The sequence below is a fragment of the Neoarius graeffei genome, chromosome 20 (genome assembly GCF_027579695.1).
Source record: "Neoarius graeffei isolate fNeoGra1 chromosome 20, fNeoGra1.pri, whole genome shotgun sequence".
Lineage (NCBI taxonomy): Eukaryota > Metazoa > Chordata > Actinopteri > Siluriformes > Ariidae > Neoarius > Neoarius graeffei.
In genome coordinates, this window is record NC_083588.1 from 64,399,393 (window position 1) to 64,420,282 (window position 20,890).

The 20,890-nt window shown below is 40.0% G+C and overlaps 1 protein-coding gene across 1 annotated transcript in view; it reads right to left on the minus strand.

Annotated features, from left to right (window-relative positions):
* Window positions 1–15,566: 15,566 nt before the first annotated feature.
* Window positions 15,567–20,890, minus strand: part of slc1a9 (solute carrier family 1 member 9) — a 42,716-nt gene continuing 37,392 nt past the window's right edge. The window contains exons 9-10 of the mRNA XM_060902454.1: window positions 19,539–19,995; window positions 15,567–16,829 (exon numbers count right to left, since the gene is read on the minus strand). Coding sequence (XP_060758437.1) covers window positions 16,620–16,829; window positions 19,539–19,995 — 667 coding nt within the window. The 3' untranslated portion in view covers window positions 15,567–16,619. The remainder of the gene's footprint in view (window positions 16,830–19,538; window positions 19,996–20,890) is intronic.

A 20,890-nucleotide genomic window follows, 5' to 3' on the forward strand; every position in this document is an offset into this window, starting at 1 on the left:
AAGAACAGAGTGAGAGAGTGAGAGAGAGAGAGAGAGAGAGAGAGAGAGAAAGAGAGCAGGCTTTCCATCCACTTGCTGTAATTCTATTTCTAACCCTACGTTTCACACTAGCACGTGACAAAACTACAGCCAGTGACATTTCTTTTGAGATTTTCTCAATTCTTTGCAAATTAGGTATGAAGCACTAAATGACCAAATCCAAACAACCAGCTGAAATGATTCCTCAGAACAGTCTCATCCTAGGGACCGTATGGTCCGACACTGCAGTTCTTTAGTTCCTCATACCGCAACAAAACGTAGACCCGTGGTTTCTTACTTTGTCATTAAATGTGTATTGAGCATTTACGAAGAAAAAATCTTGGAAGGATGTAGCAGAGATTGCTCGTGTGTTTGCTGAGTGTGTGCACCTAGTACGGTTAGCATGCTTTGCTAATCCTAATTCAAAAAAGAAGCTTCAATACATTTAAAAAATGTTTTAAAGGCTGTATATTTTGGCTCAATGTTAAACAGGCCACGCCCACAAGCAACAAACTACCAGTGACATAAGCAAGCCGATTCTGAACATTTAGAGGCTCTAATTGAGAACTTCCTCAGGGGTCCCCACATGCTCTAAAAGTATTATGTTAAATGGAAGAATAAACTTAATTTTCATCTTGGATAAGGGAAAAGATACAAGTCTAGATACAAGCTAGCTAGAAGGTGGACAAATAGACAATTAGCGTTCATTTCTTACTGGTGTTTTGGATTCATTTGTGCTCATTTTTTTCATTTTTCATGGGTGGCCCAGATAGTTTAAACACTTCATGATCACCATTTCTTCGTACTCTTTTAGCATTAGTGACATCAGTGACCTCATTTAATGATAGAAATTGCAGTTTATATTCTTTTCCAACACAAGAGGCCGCCCTGTGACTGCCAGACACATAAGCCTTTTTTCAGAAAGAGAGTATACTTTTATTGTGTATTTTAAAAATCATGGCGCCCCCTGGTGGCCTGGAGGCCATAAGAGCCCACTTCTACCACTGATGAACCTTGGATGAGATTTAAATCTAATCAGAAATGTGAATAATGAAAAGAAAACCCCCCACAACAAAACAGTATTTATATGTGGCTGTGGTGGACAGTTTGTCTTGTACAGGGGATAAAAAGCAGATTTATAAATGACGCTGGTGAAATGATGGGATTAACAATGCTGTTGTGAGCGTGTCTCGAAAACAGGAGAGGAGAACAAAACATGGCAGCTCTATATCATTTCAGTAATACAGTATGTCCAGTGCTAAACTAAATACAGTATGCAAATGTTTTGGATAACTTTATTTGGAGTTAGATTACCACTGTGTACATGTTATTAACAGTCAAACTCTCTTTATCATTACGCAGGACAGTGTTTAATGGAATCACAATGATTCTTGTTTTTTTTGCTAAATACATTTTTGTGAAACATGTGGATGGAAACAGACCTGACATGAGAGAGAGAGAGAGAGAGAGAGAGAGAGGAGAAACTCCTTTGTCCAGCTCTATGTGAGAAACTTGGATGGAGTGAAAAGAAAGAAACTGAAAAATGTCTACAGAGAAACAAACTGAACTGAAACAAGAACAAGACGATGTTACAGGACTTACACAATCATCACAAACCTTCTTTAAAGGAACAGTTTGCAGGTAAATTAAAGTTACACAGTTCATCTCATCTCATCTCATTATCTGTAGCCGCTTTATCCTGTTCTACAGGGTCGCAGGCAAGCTGGAGCCTATCCCAGCTGACTACGGGCGAAAGGCGGGGTACACCCTGGACAAGTCGCCAGGTCATCACAGGGCTGACACATAGACACAGACAACCATTCACACTCACATTCACACCTATATGAGTGATTCCACGCTTATGGGTACTGAAATGGGGACATGAACTTATTCACCTAAAACCATTTCTTTTTTTTACCATCAGGTCACAAAACATGTAATCTTTAATGAATGATATGTTAAAAGATAACTTTAATTTTCTGAGATGTAATAAAAACATATTTATATGCCAAAGTCAGAACGTAACAGAAGTGTTGTGGACATATATATTCTCAATTTTAACAATGTAGAATTACTTTTTGAAACATAGGAAGGTGATGTTTTAGCAAATATAATTAATAAACATGTGTAGTAGAATAAACATACACATTCTTTCAATAAGATTAACATGGTATATAGCTAGATTGTAATTAATTTGTAACAGACGCGAGATGGACAATCGTAACAGAAGTAATGTAACAGACATCATTTTGGAACTCATAGGCTTGACTTTGGCATATAAATATGTTTTTATTACATCTCAGAAAATTAAAGTTATCTTTTAACATATCATTCATTAAAGATTACATGTTTTGTGACCTGATGGTAAAAAAAGAAATGGTTTTAGGTGAATAAGTTCATGTCCCCATTTCAGTACCCATAAGTGTGGAATCACTCATATATATATATATATATATATATATATATATATATATATATATATATATATATATATATATATATACACACACAGTTGATCAGCGTCATGTTTGCTTCTTTAATTTTTTTCTATAATATTGTCTGTAGCTAAAATACATAAACAATCTGAAGCTTATGTTTACGTCATGGTAATACTGAGCTTTCAATGATTTCTGTGAACTGTTATTTTTCTGTTTCAGAATGATTGTCCAACATACATCTTTAATAGAAAAAAAGAATTTGGTGCACACATTTTAATTCATTTTGGGTTTTCTGAAATCAACACAGGATCAAAATGTCCCTACACCCACTTAGATTATTAATTCAGTGGTGCTGAAAGTCCAAAATGTCTTAGCTTGCCAAGACCAAGACCTGTTAAGTTCAAGTTAATGATAATGAATGACTGCAGCTGGTACGTGACTTCTCTATTCACAACATCAAAAGAATTCGGATTGACCATTGCATGGTACAATGGGAAAGTCCCAGGAACTTAGTGCAGATCTGAGAAAGAGGATCATTGATTTACACACTCAGGAATATCTCTTGGAGCCATTTCTAAACAAGTGCAGATGCAGAGTTCATCATCAGTTCAAACAATTGCACATAAGAACAAGTTATCAGGAGGTGGAGCCACTTTGCCAAACCACTTTGCTGGAAAAAGATGCAAACTGTCCTGCTCAGCTGAGAGGAAATTGGTTCTGATGGTCAGGAATGACCCAGGAACCACCAAGTCACAGGCCTGCCATGAACTGGAAGCTGCTGGATCATGGTCTACAGTCAAGTGAGTTTTACATCACCATGGACTGAGAGGCTGCCGTCCAAGAAAGAAGCCTTTGCTACAAAATTCACACCTTCAAGCTTGACAAAAGTTTGCAGTTGATCATATGGGCAAAGAAAAAGTCTTCTGGAGGAAAGGTTTATGTTCAGATAAGACAAATATTGAGTTGTTTGGCCACAATGGCCAGAGGGATGTTTGGAGGAGTCAAGGTGAGACCTTGAACCCCAAGAATACTGTACCAACTGTTACACAGCTATTACTCATGGTTAAACAAAGTGGATGGAATAATGAAGAACCTCAGAATTCTTCTGCAGAACCTCAAACCATCAGAAACTTGGGTATAATTGTGTGTTCCAACAGCACAATGACCCCAAACACACATCAAAGCTGGTTGTGGAGGATAAAGCAGGATACCATTATGCTTAAAACAAGTCCTGACCTCAACCCTATTGAAAATATGTGGACTGTGTTTAAAAGTCAGGTCTGTTCCAGGAAACATGCAAAATTAATTGAATTCTACCAATTCTACCAAAAAGAGGGGGCAAATATCCAACCAGAATTCTGCCAGAAGCTTGTTGATGGCCAACAAAGGCATCTGGTGAAGATGAAACTTGTTAAGGGACATTTAGGGCCCGGTCCCACAACAGTGATAACTTTAACAATACCCATAACTCCAACTCTGACTCTCCCTCTGCCTGAATTTAGTTCCAGTCTGGAGCAGAAACACCACAACTATAATATCGCTTGGTCCTGACACTCAGGGAAATAAACGCATGCAACTTAGGAATAGTCATGGAAGTTTTTTCTGAGTAGTAGCACATTATTCCGGGTCGTACTGTACAGCTTGGACTCCAAAACAACCCATGCACACACTCCGGTGGGTGATAAAATACAGACAGGTCATGGATTATGGAAATATAATAACAAAGGATACAAAATACGGAGAAGTCCTGCCTCAAGTGGAGGAGTTTAAGTATCTCTGGATCTTGTTCACGAGTGAGGGAAGGCTAGAGCGTGAGATCGACAGGCGGATTGTTGCAGCCTCCGCAGTGATGCGGTCGCTTTACCGGTCTGTCGTGGTGAAGAAGGAGCTGAGCCAAAAGGCGAAGCTCTCGATTTACTGGTCGATCTACGTTCCGACTCTCACCTATGGTCATGAGCTTTGGGTAATGACCGAAAGAACAAGATCGCGGATACAAGCGGCCGAAATTAGTTTCCTTCGCAGGCTGGCTGGGCGCTCCCTTAGAGATAGGGTGAGAAGCACAGTCACTCAGGAGGAGCTCGGAGTAGAGCCGCTGCTCCTCCACATCAAGAGGAATCAGCTGAGGTGGCTCGGGCATCTCTTTCGGATGCTTCCTGGACGCCTCCCTGGGGAGGTGTTCCAGGCATGTCCCCCCGGGAGGAGGCCCTGGGGAAGACCCAGGACACACTGGAGGGACTATGTCTCTCGGCTGGCCTGGGAACTCCTCGGTGTTCTTCCCAAGGAGCTGGCCGAGGTGTCTGGGGAAAGGGAAGTTTGGGCTTCCATGCTCAGACTGCTGCCTCCGCGACCCGGTCCCGGATAAGCGGCAGAAGATGAGACGAGACGAGACAAAATACGGAGTGGTTATGGATTTTAATCCGGATGCATCACGGATGCTAATAATTTACAGATTGGTCATGGACATTTCAGTATATTACAGATTCGTTACCGATTTCGTATGGATGATGCATCACGGATAAAAAATTAAGAAGCCTAAGCAATTAAATGTTTGGACTGCCGAAGTTCATAATTAAAATATCTTACCTGCATTTATATGTTTACTTTATTAATTTACTGTTGATATTTCACAGAAAATAATCACATATCTGTGAATAAAAGATCTGTGCTTTGTATTATATTTTTTACTACTCACCTTCTAAGCTCTCCATAACCTTGCTCCTTTTTACATCTGTGATCTCCTGACCCCTTATACTCCACCCCGCTCTCTCAGATCCTCTAGCTATAAGCTCCTTGCTGTTCCTCGCACTAGACTCTCTACCCTGGGTGGCAGGTCCTTCAGTGCCACGGCCCCCAAGCTCTGGAAGACCCTCCCTCAACCCCTCTGTGACTGCTCTTCTCTTCCTTCCTTTCTTCAAATCTCATCTCAAAACCTTTCTGTTTCATGAACATTTCTCCAACAGTGCATAAACTCACCACTCTTTAGCAACTCTTTGTTTTGTGTGTGTGTTTTCTCTGACCTATGTAAAGCGACCTTGAGTTTGAGAAAGGCGCTATATAAATGTAACTTATTGTTATTATTATTATTATTTATTTTCCGTGAATCCGTATTCTATGACTTCATGATGCAACAAGGATGTATAAACATGCCCGGGGAAAAATAGCACGTGCTCAGACAACGTCACATGTAAACAATTACCTGATTGGTCAGGTGTTTTATCGGATCAGGTCCAGGTCTGGAAAAATGGCTCCAGAAGCAATCTCACTGATACAGATAAACCCAGGCCTGGGCTATAGCGATCGTTATCAGTCTGGTGTGAGCACCGACCACATAAACTGCAGGGGACCAATTTGTTTATAGTTGTAGTTATAGGTATTGGTATTGTGGTACTGGGCCTTAAATCTAATATTAAGTGGCGGTATGTACACTACCGTTCAAAAGTTTGGGGTCACTTTGAAATGTCCTTATTTTTGAAAGAAAAGCACTGTTCTTTTCAATGAAGATCACTTTAAACTAATCAGAAATCCACTCTATACATTGCTAATGTGGTAAATGACTATTCTAGCTGCAAATGTCTGGTTTTTGGTGCAATATCTCCATAGGTGTATAGAGGCCCATTTCCAGCAACTCTCACTCCAGTGTTCTAATGGTACAATGTGTTTGCTCATTGCCTCAGAAGGCTAATGGATGATTAGAAAACCCTTGTACAATCATGTTAGCACAGCTGAAAACAGTTTAGCTCTTTAGAGAAGCTATAAAACTGACCTTCCTTTGAGCAGATTGAGTTTCTGGAGCATCACATTTGTGGGGTCGATTAAATGCTCAAAATGGCCAGAAAAATGTCTTGACTATATTTTCTATTCATTTTACAACTTATGGTGGTAAATAAAAGTGTGACTTTTCATGGAAAACACAAAATTGTCTGGGCGACCCCAAACTTTTGAACGGTAGTGTATGATTTTGACCCTGTGTTGATTTCAGAAAACCCAAAATAATTTAAAACGTGTGCACCAAGTTCTTGTTTTGTGTTTCTATTAAAGATTTTTGTTGTAATCATTCTGCCCCAGAAAAAGAACAGTCCGGAGAGATCACTGAAATCCCAATAATAATATTAAAACTCTTCATATCCATGATGGTGTTCATGTCCTTGTATGTAAACCTCTCACTGCAACTGTAAATCTGTCTCACCCAAACTACACCACAGCGCTGTTGAATTCTGGATTCTGATTGGTCAGAAGGTGTCATGTATAGGATTAAGTTCCTCTAATAGCAGCTCTGACAGGTTTACATCAATGCACTCATTCTAATACGTTATTGTTTCTGCAGTAACAGCACACAGGGATTTGTACACACTATGTTTTTGTCAAGAAATGTTTATTTAACATTTATGGAATGAGTCTCCAGTGTCAGAGCTTTAGAACAGCCTGTGACCTTATATCAGCCAACATCAGCATCACAGAGGAGGAACTACAGTATAAATGGATAAAAAACTGTATGTCATTCTTTAATAAATAAAAAATGTGAATTGTTGGAACAACGCTGTAGTGGAAGAGGAATAAAACACTTCAGGGTGTGTTGTAAAAGGAAAATAATGAACTTTAGGGTGGTAACAGTGTGTGTGCACTTGTTACCTGATGTTGATTATTTTCCTGTAACTGCACACCACAGGACAGGGAAATAGATTTTAAATAGACTTTGGACACAAAACATATCCTGACTGATCGACTACATTCATTTCTTACTGTACAAGTGTACTTTTTTTTCTTCAAACATTTCCTTTAAACTCTGGTCTTCCATTATTACACACACACACAGATGACAACACATCCAAGACTAGTACGTATATTCACTCACTCACTTTAAAACTATCTATATTTGTGTAACTATTTCTGTTTATGAAGTTGTCTCAATGCTTGTATCTGTTTGGAAATATCACTTAAACTACTGTTGTGGCGTAAATATTTTTTACTTGGACTTGATAGGAAAGAAGCTACAACGCTAAATACACAAATGAGACTCAGGAAGAGAGAGAGAGAGAGAGAGAGAGACTTAAATATCAAGAAACAAGATGGACAAAGTCTTAAAGAGAAAACAAAATGGGACATAATATAAAATAAAAATATACAAAAAATATATCAAGAGAAAGGAAGCTAACGTGATTTCTTTGTACATGTACTGTATGTGTGTGTGTGTGTGTGTGTGTGTGTGTGTGTGAGAGAGAGAGAGAGAGAGAGTGTGCATATTCTTTATAAGACTTGTATTTATCCTCAGAGACAGTGTGAACTTTATTTGCAATATATTTAATAATCAATAAAAGAGTATTTTCATCATGAAGTGCGATGTTATTAGTTTATCTCATTTTTCTGCATTAATCAACAAAATGATGTCATGTGTAAGGAGTCAAACACTGTGTTGTGCTGTTATAGTATAATACACTCATTGGCCACTTTATTAGGAACAACCATACACCCATCTGCTGTTTTCTGCAGTTCTGTAATCAGCCGATCCCTCGACAGCAGCACGATGCATCAAATCCCACAGATACAAATCAGGAGCTTCAGATAATGTTCACAATGTTCAAACATCAGAACGGGAAACATTGTGATCTCACAGTGTGACTTTCTTTCACTGTGGTATGGGTGTTGGTTTGATCCAGATGGACTGGTTTGAGTGTTTCAGAAGCTGCTGATCTCCTGGGGTTTTCACACACAACAGTCTCTAGAGTTTACACAGAATGGTGCAGAAAACAAAAAACATCAAGTGAGGGAGTGAGTGACAGTTCTACGGGTGGAAACAAACGCCTTGTTGATAAGAGAGGGTCAGAGGGAAATGGACAGACTGGTTCGAGCTGCCAGGAAGGAACTCATAGTCACTCTTTACAACCGTGGTGAGCAGAAAAGCATCTCAGCATGCAACAGCAGAAGAACACATTGGGCTCCACTCCTGCAGCCAAGAACAGGGATCTTACAATCAACAACAAGTTCCTATTAAAGTGGCCGGTGAGTGTATAATCTACTGAAATTGTATGCATCTTTACCATTTTCCCATTTTAATTTATTTTTATTTTTTGTGTCATGTCTATTTCTTTCATCGCTGAGAATATTAAAAAAAAGCTTCATTATCTCAATTTGCTTCCTTTCTGGAAAAAAAAATCATTCAGATTATCTCCCGTTCACACTACTCAAGTCGATTCACTATGATTTGGAGTCAACTTTGATTCTGATTCTTCTAAATCACAAATGAATCAATGAAAAGTTTAAAAAAAAAAACATTTAACCCATCTGAAGCAGTGAACACACACACACACACACACACACACAGAGCAGTGGGCAGCCACACCAGAGCGCCCAGGGAGCACCCAGGGGTTCGGTACCTTGCTCAAGGGCACTTCAGCCCAAGGCCGCCCCACGTCAACCTAACTGCGTGTCTTTGGGGGAAACCGGAGCACCCGGAGGAAACCCACGCAGACACAGGGAGAACATGCGAACTCCGCACAGAAAGGCCCTTGCCAGCCGCTGGGTTCAAACCCAGAACCTTCTTGCTATGAGGCAACCGCGCTAACCACTACACCACTGTGCCGCCTGATTGACATTTTTCTGAATCAGCAGAGTCTATTCGTAAGAGTTGACTCTACAGTATAGTTTTTCGACTCTGATTCAGATTCTTTCACAATCAACAGATCTATTCGAAGTATAATCAGTGACGGTATCAGAGGCTCCAACTTGGGAAATTGCAAAGAGGGAGATTCTCCCTCTCTGTGAGTAGCTCGGAGAGAGACAACTTTGAGCGCCGTAGGCGCGAAGGTGAGCTAGGGGGGTCCGGAGGCATGGCCCCCCCCCAGAAAATTTTTTGAAAATAGATGCTCTCAGGCGCATTTTAGTGCTTTCTGAGTAGTTTCCAGAAGCCATTATAAGCCTTGAGTCTTATCTGTATTTTCATGAAAAAGTAGGTCTATGTTTTGCAGGTTTGTATGGAATTTCATACTATGATATTCTATACGTACCTGTAAACCAGCTATAAAACCATTAACTGATTAGAGCCTATATATCCAAGTAGTGCTGTGAGAAATGATAAAGCAAAACTAGAAAAATTTGAATTATTTAAGAAACAACATATTTATTATGATGTATTCCTTTCCCTACTACATCTTCACATACAAATTCTTATAAACAGCAATTGGTTCATTTAAAAGCTATTCATTGTTAAACTGCCTATTTTGAAAAGCGTCTGAGACGCTGATTACATTTTCACTATCATTTTGTAAAAAAGCAGTCCATTTTTATTGCACTATATATCTGATATTATCAAGAAATCTTCGGTTTATTGTTGATTATTATGTGTGCGATTATTATGTGTGTATGTGTGTGTGTATATATATATATATATATATATATATATATATATATATATACTAGTATATATAATGATATGAATGCTTCACCACATTTCGTGTCAATTAAATCTTACTAATAGTAACAGATCTAGATAAGGGTGGCACGGTGGTGTAGTGGTTAGCGCTGTCGCCTAACAGCAAGAAGGTCCAGGTTCGTGGCCGGCGAGGGCCTTTCTGTGCGGAGTTTGCATGTTGTCCGCGTGGGTTTCCTCCGGGTGCTCCGGTTTCCCCCACAGTCCAAAGACATGCAGGTTAGGTTAACTGGTGACTCTAAATTGAGCGTAGGTGTGAATGTGAGTGTGAATGGTTGTCTGTGTCTATGTGTCAGCCCTGTGATGACCTGGCGACTTGTCCAGGGTGTACCCCGCCTTTCACCCGTAGTCAGCTGGGATAGGATCCAGCTTGCCTGCGACCCTGTAGAACAGGATAAAGTGGCTACAGATAATGAGATGAGACTATTTATTTATTAGAAAAGTATTTTTACATATAATAAAAATGTAAAAAAACCCCCTCTAAACTCAAAGATAAATGCTGTTATCAAATAAGCAGAATTTCACAACTTTTGTTTGGAGTTGAGCGCGAAAAAGAAATAAAAAAAATCCCTTTTCCCCAGAAATAATTTAATGTAATCATGAATAATTATTATTATGATTAAAGTGGATTTAATAAGTAACTAAATAAGAATTAGTGAGCACCAGAAATGTTATAATTGTATATGAATTAAAATAAATAAATAAAACACCCCAAAACATTACCTGTTTCGTGACAAATATATGATTTACTTTAAAATAATTACCTCAACCTTTATTATTATTTCATAAATTATTCATTTTTAAGCGATACATTCTGTTAATGCTTTTTAAAAACTTAGTTTTGTTGTTATTTGTGTTTTTCTCACAATTTTCTAAAGTTATTTTCCATCCTAATATCTTAAAGCTAGACGGCTTTTCAATTTCATAAAATCGGTGAAATTTAGTTCCCTCTGAAATGTGATCATTGTGATGTATGTTTATTTCTGTAATATCCCACAAAATATCAGGCCGTTCTGTGGCTGGGAAGTTATTTAATTTGAGGGGATTAAAGCAAATAATGTGCATGAAATCGCTCGCTTCACGCAGTCAAGCAGACAGAGGAAGTCCGTGTGCGCATGCGCAGGTTTACCTTCTTCTTCTTTTGGGTTTTACAGCAGCTGGCATCCACAGTGTTGCATTACTGCCATCTACAGGTTTCCCTTTGAGCGTGCACTGACAGTTCCATCATTCTGTCGCTAAACGAACAGCTGATCACACCGAGGTGCTCGCTGAGCGCCCATATTTATTAGTTTGGTCCTGCGTTTCCTTTCCTTCGTATAGAACATAACGTCTTTTCTTCTTGCTTTCTTTCCGTTACTGTAGTCGGTCTTTCCCGTTTCATTCGCACACTCACGCCCTCCATTTTTCTCTCCTGTTCAAATTTGTATCCCATAATGCCTTGCGTGAACGGGGAAAGCCCACCACGTGATGCATGACATAGTATCTTGAATTGGGTCTTGGTGAAGCCGGAAAAACTCGCTGAGAATTTAGGGCCACATGGAAATAAATTCATTAATTGTTCTATTTAAAAAAATTAATAATATTGGAAGTCTGCGATTCGAATTCAGTAGCTTTCGGTCACTAAACAAAAATAATTAGGAGTCAGGGAAAATTCTTTTTATGATGTACACTTGAAAAATCTGAAAGGCAGTCTAGCTTTAACTCTGATTATTTTTGAATCATCAGGTCGTAATAAAAACCCACAAAAGGATGTACAAAAGTGAGAATCGAGCCTGCGGCTGATTTCTTTCAAGCCCAGACTGTAGATTCACGCAACCAATCAGTGACAATCATGACAGTCAGGTCTACACACCTGTAGCACGTCATCCATCAGCAGAGATCGAGAAGGTGTGTGAGAAGTGGCTGGGCAGCAACTCATCTTTCACCACCATGACGACATTCTCAATGTTGCAGTCATAAAATGTTACTTCTTAAACGTGTCCACAAAGTTCTGAGTGTTAATTCCTGTCACAGTATGTCCAGGCATTGCAGGCTAGATCACAGATTAGTATCTTTTAGCCACTGACAGGACACCAAACCATCAGGATCCTCTAGAGTTACACCATTTGAAAGTATTTAGAGAATATTTAACTAGGATCAATCTTATTCCTAAGTAAAATTCTCCAGCAATTCTCCAGTCAGATTATAACCAAATAGCATCAGCTTGTGACCGGGAGCTGGCCTAGTGGTTATTGTGTCCGCATCTTGACAGGGAGATTGTGAGTTCTACTTGTGGTTGAGTCATACCAAGGACCATCATAAAAATGGTACCTACTGCCATCTGGTGAGGCACGCTGCAATACAGATGTGAGTAGGGAGTCAAACTCTTGTGGTTACCAGAGGACCTGCCCCCTCGCCGTAACTCTAGCTATGTAATCGGCGAGAGGTTGATGGCTATGGAAATGGAGATTGGTGCCACACCCATGCGCCTCAGAGAGCTGGGTAGTACTAGGACAGGAGACTGCCTGCCTAGGAAGACCAGATCCTGGTGTGGGACGGACTTTGACTTGACTTTGAGTGTCAGCTTACGGCTACTCAGGTCTTTTTGCAGCTTGGTTGTGTGCACGTTTCATTTTGTTTACAAACACCAATGGGGTCTACACTAGAACTAAAACACTGGCAAACATTGATGATGGTGGCCAATCAAAATCCACGCTATATTTAGATCCATCTCCAGAGGGCATGTGAGTCCCCATTCAACATCTTACTTAAGCTTCTGTGCTCTCTGATGTCCTCTGATCTCTAACGTCACGTCTAACGGCTGTGAGAGAAGAATCACGGAGCCTGATGTCTTTACAGCCATCTGTCTCTTTCATCTTCATTTCTGTCTCTCTCTCTCTCTCTCTCTCTCCCCCCTTCTCTTTCTTCAGAAGTCGTTCTATGTTAAAGCAGATTAAGTGTCATGACGTCTCAGCGCTCGGTCCTTCCTTCATCCTGGAGTCATTATTAAAGTGTCAAAGGTCCAAACAACATCTTAGTGTTAAAACAAACAAACAAACAAACAAACAAACAAACAAACAAACAAACACACAAAGGATATAAATCGCAAGCAGGACATCTTTATGTTCATGCTGAAGATAAGAAAAGAAACAGACAGGGACTTGCAGGTGAAGAAGAAAAGAAAGGATTCTCTGAGATTTTATTACATTACATTACACTTTACGCTTGATCTAAACAAGGGACGAAGAACAAAAGGCATTTTGGAGTGACAGAGAGACGTGGGGCTATCACACCACAACAAACACTCATCGGGACACTGAACAACGGAGACATTTTGGATATACACACCAAAAAAACAAGTATACACCAAATAATGTGATCAAAAATAGATAGCTAGATACAGTAGATAGATGGTTAAATAAATAAATACATACATACATACATAAATAACCAACCAATCAACAAATCGAGAAAGAAAGAAAGAAAGAAAGAAAGAAAGAAAGAAAGAAAGAAAGAAAGAAAGAAGGTACAACAGTTAAACAGGATGATAAATTAAGATATGAAAAATGAAATAAACAGTTGTGCGCTTGGATTGGATTCTTCCTAACTGGTAAGTCAATTGAATGAACATTTCCACCAATAATATAAACATACATAAATTCTAACTGTTAGAATGTACAGATGAATTAATAAAGTGTATCATTCATGGGAAGCTGTAAAATTTCACTTATAACTCGAGATGCATTTCCGTGAGAAAATGCAAAGTGTGATTGCTCCTGCGCAAAAAAAGACGAGTGTGCCTCATGACAGACGGATGTGTGTCGGGTGAGTCGTTCAGAGCTACAAAAGGAAGCATACATGTCAACCTATACGGAATGTCCGTATTTTATACGGATTTGATTCAATAAACGTAGTATACGGGCGTACAAATAAAGTTATACGGATTCTTTAAAAAAAACTTCAATATTTATTTAGAGCTAAAATCAATTCCCATGATGATAAAAGAGCGCATAACATTTACAAACGTACTGTACACCACAGAAAGCACTGACAGCCAGTAAAGAGTCTTATGAAATCGCGCGTTATCTTGTGGTAGTGAGACTTCGTTCCACTTTTGATCATGCGCACACTGCATTGCGAGAATCCCGCCAACCGGGAAGTAACATTTTGTTTGAAACGCGTATTTCCACCTGAACGACTTTCACTAGCGACTGAAAAGATTCTGAATGGGCACTCCGGCAAGATCAACACAGACACTTGCTGTGACATGCAGCCTCGTGAGGTATTGGTGCAGAGCGCTAAAAAAGCTGTCATGGAGTACAATTCAGAACATTAGAGTGACACTTTGTGTTTTTGTCAAACATTGGAGCTTTGTATTCATTCTGAAGGTTTATTGTTATTAATATTTAATAAAAAGTAACTTGGATATATCATTGTTAATTATCATTCAAATTTTAGGTAAATTATTTTAATTTGCATCTTATAAGGATTTTATAAGGGAAATATGGATTTTGGAGGTTGGTTATACAGGTTTGATTGACCAAAGGTTGACATGTATGAGGAAGTGACAATGCAAGACAAAAAAAGCAGGACGACTTTGATACCAAAACCCCATTCATTTGAATGGAACAAAAAACGCATGAACGTCAATGGGAGAAAAATGGATGGACGAAAACCAAGAAAAAGATGAGTGCAGGTCAGAGCAGATTCAAATGGACGTGTCAGGTGAGTTAGCCTGAGGTGTCATATGAAGGTTGGTGTCTCAGCAAAGAAACGCAATCTACCAGGACGATTCTGATTCTGAAACTCCATTCATTTCAGTAGGGGGGGAAAAGACAGAACAATGACAAAAACAAGAGAACAAGTGTATGTTTCCAAAAGCTGTATACTATTCCCACTATTCCCGAATAGGACAGATGAGTTGAAGTTGGTTTGAGGTCAATGTCTTGAAAAATTCATTAAAGTCACGTGACATGAAGCTTTAGCCTAAGCTTTTACATTTATATTAAAATAAAATTCTAATGCTAACAAAGGCGGCACGGTGGTGTAGTGGTTAGCACTGTCGCCTCACAGCAAGACGGTCCTGGGTTCGAGCCCCGGGGCCGGCGAGGGCCTTTCTGTGTGGAGTTTGCATGTTCTCCCCGTGTCTGCGTGGGTTTCCTCCGGGTGCTCCGGTTTCCCCCACAGTCCAAAGACATGCTGGTTAGGTTAACTGGTGACTCTAAATTGAGCGTAGGTGTGAGTGTGAGTGTGAATGGTTGTCTGTGTCTATGTGTCAGCCCTGTGATGGCCTGGTGACTTGTCCAGGGTGTACCCCGCCTTTCGCCCGTAGTCAGCTGGGATAGGCTCCAGCTCGCCCGCGACCCTGTAGAACAGGATAAAGCGGCTACAGAGGATGGATGGATGCTAACGAAACACTGAACTGAACAGCATGTTAACTCATGATAACATTTTTGAAAGTTTAGCATGTACTGTACATTCGCTGTTTATTCTATCCATATTCACTGGATATGAGCAATAGCATGCTCTGATTGGGTACTCTCCTACTAGGATATCAGCTCATATACCGTGAGTAGAGAAAAACAAAATGGCGGAGCGTGTTGCGGAACCAACCGAGGACAAAATAAAAACTCTACTCAAAAAACAAAACCCCAAAAAATATAACAAAATATGGAATAAAAGTATTTAATGATAAGAGCGTATCTTTTTTATTTTTCAAGAATTATTATTATTAGCGCATTTTTCACAAATTGCTCCTGTCATTTCACCGGTTTGTTTACATTCTAAGTGGAAATGATTTTGTCAGACATTTTGTATAAAGTTTTTATTTATTGAATTTGCAAAAAAATAAAAATGCTCCGTTCCTCAAAATCCAGTGAATTTGGATAGAATAAAAGTTATTCTACTCAATCTCATCATACATGGATTATAGACAACTCAGCGCTATGTGCCTCGTTGCCTATCAGCTCATGTACGACTCAATTTCGTGAAATAACTGTTAATTGTCCCAAAAGTTGGGCCTCAGTTATCACTTGTTTAAAGTTGTGTGTAAATGTTTTCTCCAAACGTTTCACTGACTTTCTTTGTACTTGCGTGTTTGTGTATGTTAATAAACGCCAATCGGCTGTAAAAACATATTGAGGGCACATTTGCATTTAGCCATGCCCACAAAACTCCATAAACCCTCCCAGACAGCTTTAAAAAAAAAAAAAAAAAGGACAAAATGGCGACTAAGTGCGTACTCAATGTAGTTCGTGATAAATCTTCCAGTAATGCAGCTCAGCCACTGCAGCACATTGTTACCAGAGACACACATTAACCCCTACTCCTTGTATAGGGTGCCATTACTTTTGTGCTGATGTGAATGGCTAGTCTCACTTGTCTTTGTTTATGTATTTGTTTAGTTTCAGGTCCTGAATATGAAAATAGGAAATGAGTTTCAGGAAATGAGTGATAGTTATACAGTAAATAAACTCACATTTACATTTATACATTTTGAAACCAGTAAAAATGAGTAAATTAGCGAGTTTCATTAAACTTAAATATACGCAAGGTCAGGAGTGAAATGTAGTATATGAGTGATTTTCCGAACGTACTGGCACCACATTTCTTGTGTCAATGTTCCTGTGAATAATTTATAAATAAATGAGTTTGTATAGAGTTTGATAAATGCTGTGAGCAGGTGCTGGAAAGCGTGAGGAACTGTAGTAAAAGTGTCCTAATGAGGGTCGGATGATGGTGGGAGTGACAGAGCGGCCACCTCAGGGGAGCTCACAGGGTGGGATGGCGTGACTCCGGTCGTAGGCGGTGTCGTCGCTTTCTCCTCCCTCGCTGCCCTCGTCCATCATCCTTTCTCTCTCTTCATCTTCCTCCGTCTCGCTCTCTCGGCCTTTCTCTCGTCTACGCAGCTTCTCGCTGCCCCGCTCTCGCTCCCGGTGTCTCTCTCTGTAGTCCTGCGGCAATGTAGATGCCTGAGGAAACGACAAAGGTGGGAGTTGCTGAAACATGATCCTAAGCCAAATTATTTAAAGTGCCATTCCACCATTGGATGTATTTTTTTGGCATAAAATACAATATATTTTATGACAACATGACTAGACAGAGAAATCTTTTAGCTTCAAAATGATATATCAAACATAATTTTTTGGCAACGACAAGTATATTAATTTTGCGACCAAAGTCACCTACCCTTTTAATTTCCGCGCGGTAGTGAAACGTGATGTCATCGGCAGGTTCCCCTTCTTGTGTACCACGTCACGTGTGACGTGGTACAGATTATCAGCAATGGCGGATAGAACGCGATTGTCAGCTTCGGAAAAGAAGCGAAGGAAAATAGCAAGTGATGCCCAAAGGAGACGGTCGATGGTGAATATCGGCACAGCAATCGACAAGTGGAAATCGCGTTCTATCCGCCATTGCTGATAATCTGTCCCACGTCACACGTGACGTGGTACACAAGAAGGGGAACCTGCCGATGACATCACGTTTCACTACCGCGCGGAAATTAAAAGGGTAGGTGACTTTGGTCACAAAATTAATATACAGTGGTGCTTGAAAGTTTGTGAACCCTTTAGAATTGTCTATATTTCTGCATAAATATGACCTAAAACATCATCAGATTTTCACACAAGTCCTAAAAGTAGATAAAGAGAACCCAGTTAAACAAATGAGACAAAAATATTATACTTGGTCATTTATTTATTGAGGAAAATGATCCAATATTACATATCTGTAAGTGGCAAAAATATGTGAACCTTTGCTTTCAGTATCTGGTGTGACCCCCTTGTGTAGCAATAACTGCAACTAAACGTTTCCGATAACTGTTGATCAGTCCTGCACACCGGCTTGGAGGAATTTTAGCCCGTTCCTCCGTGCAGAACAGCTTCAACTCTGGGATGTTGGTGGGTTTCCTCACATGAACTACTCGCTTCAGGTCCTTCCACAACATTTTGATTGGATTAAGGTCAGGACTTTGACTTGGCCATTCCAAAACATTTAACTTTATTCTTCTTTAACCATTCTTTGGTAGAATGACTTGTGTGCTTAGGGTCGTTGTCTTGCTGCATGACCCACCTTCTCTTGAGATTCAGTTCATGGACAGATGTCCTGACATTTTCCTTTAGAATTCACTGGTATAATTCAGAATTCATTGTTCCATCAATGATGGCAAGCTGTCCTGGCCCAGATGCATCAAAACAGGCCCAAACCATGATACTACCACCACCATGTTTCACAGATGGGATAAGGTTCTTATGCTGGAATGCAGTGTTTTCCTTTCTCCAAACATAACGCTTCTCATTTAAACCAAAAAGTTCTATTTTGGTCTCATCCATCCACAGAACATTTTTCCAATAGCCTTCTGGCTTGTCCATGTGATCTTTAGCAAACTGCAGACGAGCAGCAATGTTCTTTTTGGAGAGCAGTGACTTTCTCCTTGCAGCCCTACCATGCACACCATTGTTGTTCTGTGTTCTCCTGATGGTGGACTCATGAACAGTAACATTAGCTGATGTGAGAGAGGCCTTCAGTTGCTTAGAAGTTACTCTGGGGTCCTTTGTGACTTCGCCAACTATTACACGCCTTGCTCTTGGAGTGATCTGTTGGTTGACCACTCCTGGAGAGGGTAACAACGGTCTTGAATTTCCTCTACTTGTACACAATCTGTCTGACTGTGGATTGGTGGAGTCCAAACTCTTTAGAGATGGTTTTGTAACCTTTTCCAGCCTGATGAGCATCAACAACACTTTTTCTGAGGTCCTCAGAAATCTCCTTTGTTCATGCCAAGATACCCTTCCACAAACATGTGTTGTGAAGGTCAGACTTTGATAGATCCCTGTTCTTTAAATAAAACAGGGTGCCCACTCACACCTGATTGTCATCTCATTGATTGAAAACACCTGACTCTAATTTCACCTTCAAATTAACTGTTAATCCTAGAGGTTCACATACTTTTGCCACTCATATGTAATATTGGATCATTTTCCTCAATAAATAAATGACCAAGTATAATATTTTTGTCTCATTTGTTTAACTGGGTTCTCTTTATCTACTTTTAGGACTTGTGTGAAAATCTGATGATGTTTTAGGTCATATTTATGAAGAAATATAGAAAATTCTAAAGGGTTCACAAACTTTCAAGCACCACTGTATTTGTCATTGTCAAAAAATTATGTTTGATATATCATTTTGAAGCTAAAAGATTTCTCTGTCTAGTCATGTTGTCATAAAATATATTGTATTTTATGCCAAAGAATACATCCAATGGTGGAATGACACTTTAAGCTTTTAAATCAAATTTGTGAATTTGTGCTTTCATCATTCAAGTTTGCACTGTTGCTAAGCAACTGGGAAATATGGATGCCAAACAGAAGCTAGCTTAGTAATGAGACGAAAGGTTTAGCTAGCAACCAGGAAGTGATGTGATGAAGCAGAGTTACAGCTTCTCCTGAAGTGTAAAAGCGGTGAGCCATGCCCCGCCCTTACTTGCAGAGACTGAGCCTTTGGTGCTGCTACTTTTATCAGTTAAATAAAGCTTCACATGAATTTTTTTAAAAATCACAGATTTTTTGTTTTTATTGCATTTTGGAAAAAAAAATCCCAATTGTTCTGGAAATGGGGTTGGAGAACAATTTCAGTGACCAGTGTGTGGATTTGGACTCTTTAATCTTTTTAATCCTCACCTGGTGGTCATGCGAGGGCAGAGCGCAGTAGCTGTGGACGGAGCGTCGGTTCAGGAGGCGGGGCGAGTGTGTGCGGTGAGGACGAGGAGAGTGTGAACACACGGACAGAGGTGAGGGCGATTGGACGGAGTGAGGGGACAGGGAGCGAGCGGAGCGAGTGGAGTGAGAGCGGGAGTGGCTCAGAGACGCAGGAGGGGGGTAGTGGTGGTGGTGGTGCTGCTGCTGGTGGGCGTGGTGGTTGATTTTGGGGGGGCGGGGGAAGCGAGGTGGCAGTTCTGGGGGGCACAGAGGGTCGATCAGGTCGATATCAGTCAGGAGGGGGGGAGGGGGGACAAAGTCCTCGTCTGATAGCGGAATGTCGGCATCGATCTGACAAAGCTCTGTCCGAGACAGGAAGTCAACGATGCCTGCGCCAAAGGAATCACCAACCACGTTGATGGAGGTTCGCATTCTGTCACTAAATCAAACACACATACACAATGCAGCACATGATACCAAGAGTGAACATCAGGACAAAAATGAGTACAAAAAATATAAAAAGAATAAGTGGACAGTGATACAGTTTTATCTCTGTGAGTACGACGAACATTCTGGTAATACATACGATAAAAAAAAAAGTTTAAAGACAATAAAAATGGCTTCATTAAATTGGCCATCATCGTGAACGAGTGTGTGCAACAGACTGGAGTCCCATGCCGGGTGAATTCTCCTGCATTGTGGACAGTTTTCCTGGGAAAGTCTCCGGAACGCTGCAACCTCGACCAGGATAAAGCTCCTGCTGAAGATGAACTAATGAAAGAATAATATCTTTATTTATTAGTTTTCATTTGAAAGTTTTAACAAAACATTATTTCATGATACCAAAGATTTTCAGAATCACAGCTCAGTATATTTAAATACTGTATGAAAATTTTTATTTCATTTTTAGCTCATCAGGCTGTAGGCCAGGCCGGATAAGCTGATGCGATCACGCATCGTCCGTCTACAATTTACAAAAATTGCTACTCCTCCTACAGGATTGTTGGTATTTTGATCAAACTCACACACAATGTTCCTCAGGTGGATGTGCATAAAAGTTCTTAAGATGGTGGCACCACCTGCCATATTTACGATTTTATGGGCGTCTGAAAATTTTGGGTGACTCGTCACATTAAACGCTACTCTTCGTAAACTGCTGGGACATTTTCACTGAAACTTACCCAGAAGACTCTAAAGACGTACCAACAAGAATTGTTCACCAGGTGGCGCCATCTGCCATGGATCATATTCAATTCATACACAGGGGTCATATTCAATTTCACAAAAATCACTCCTCCTCCTACAGGAGTGATCGGATTTCAAACTCAGACACA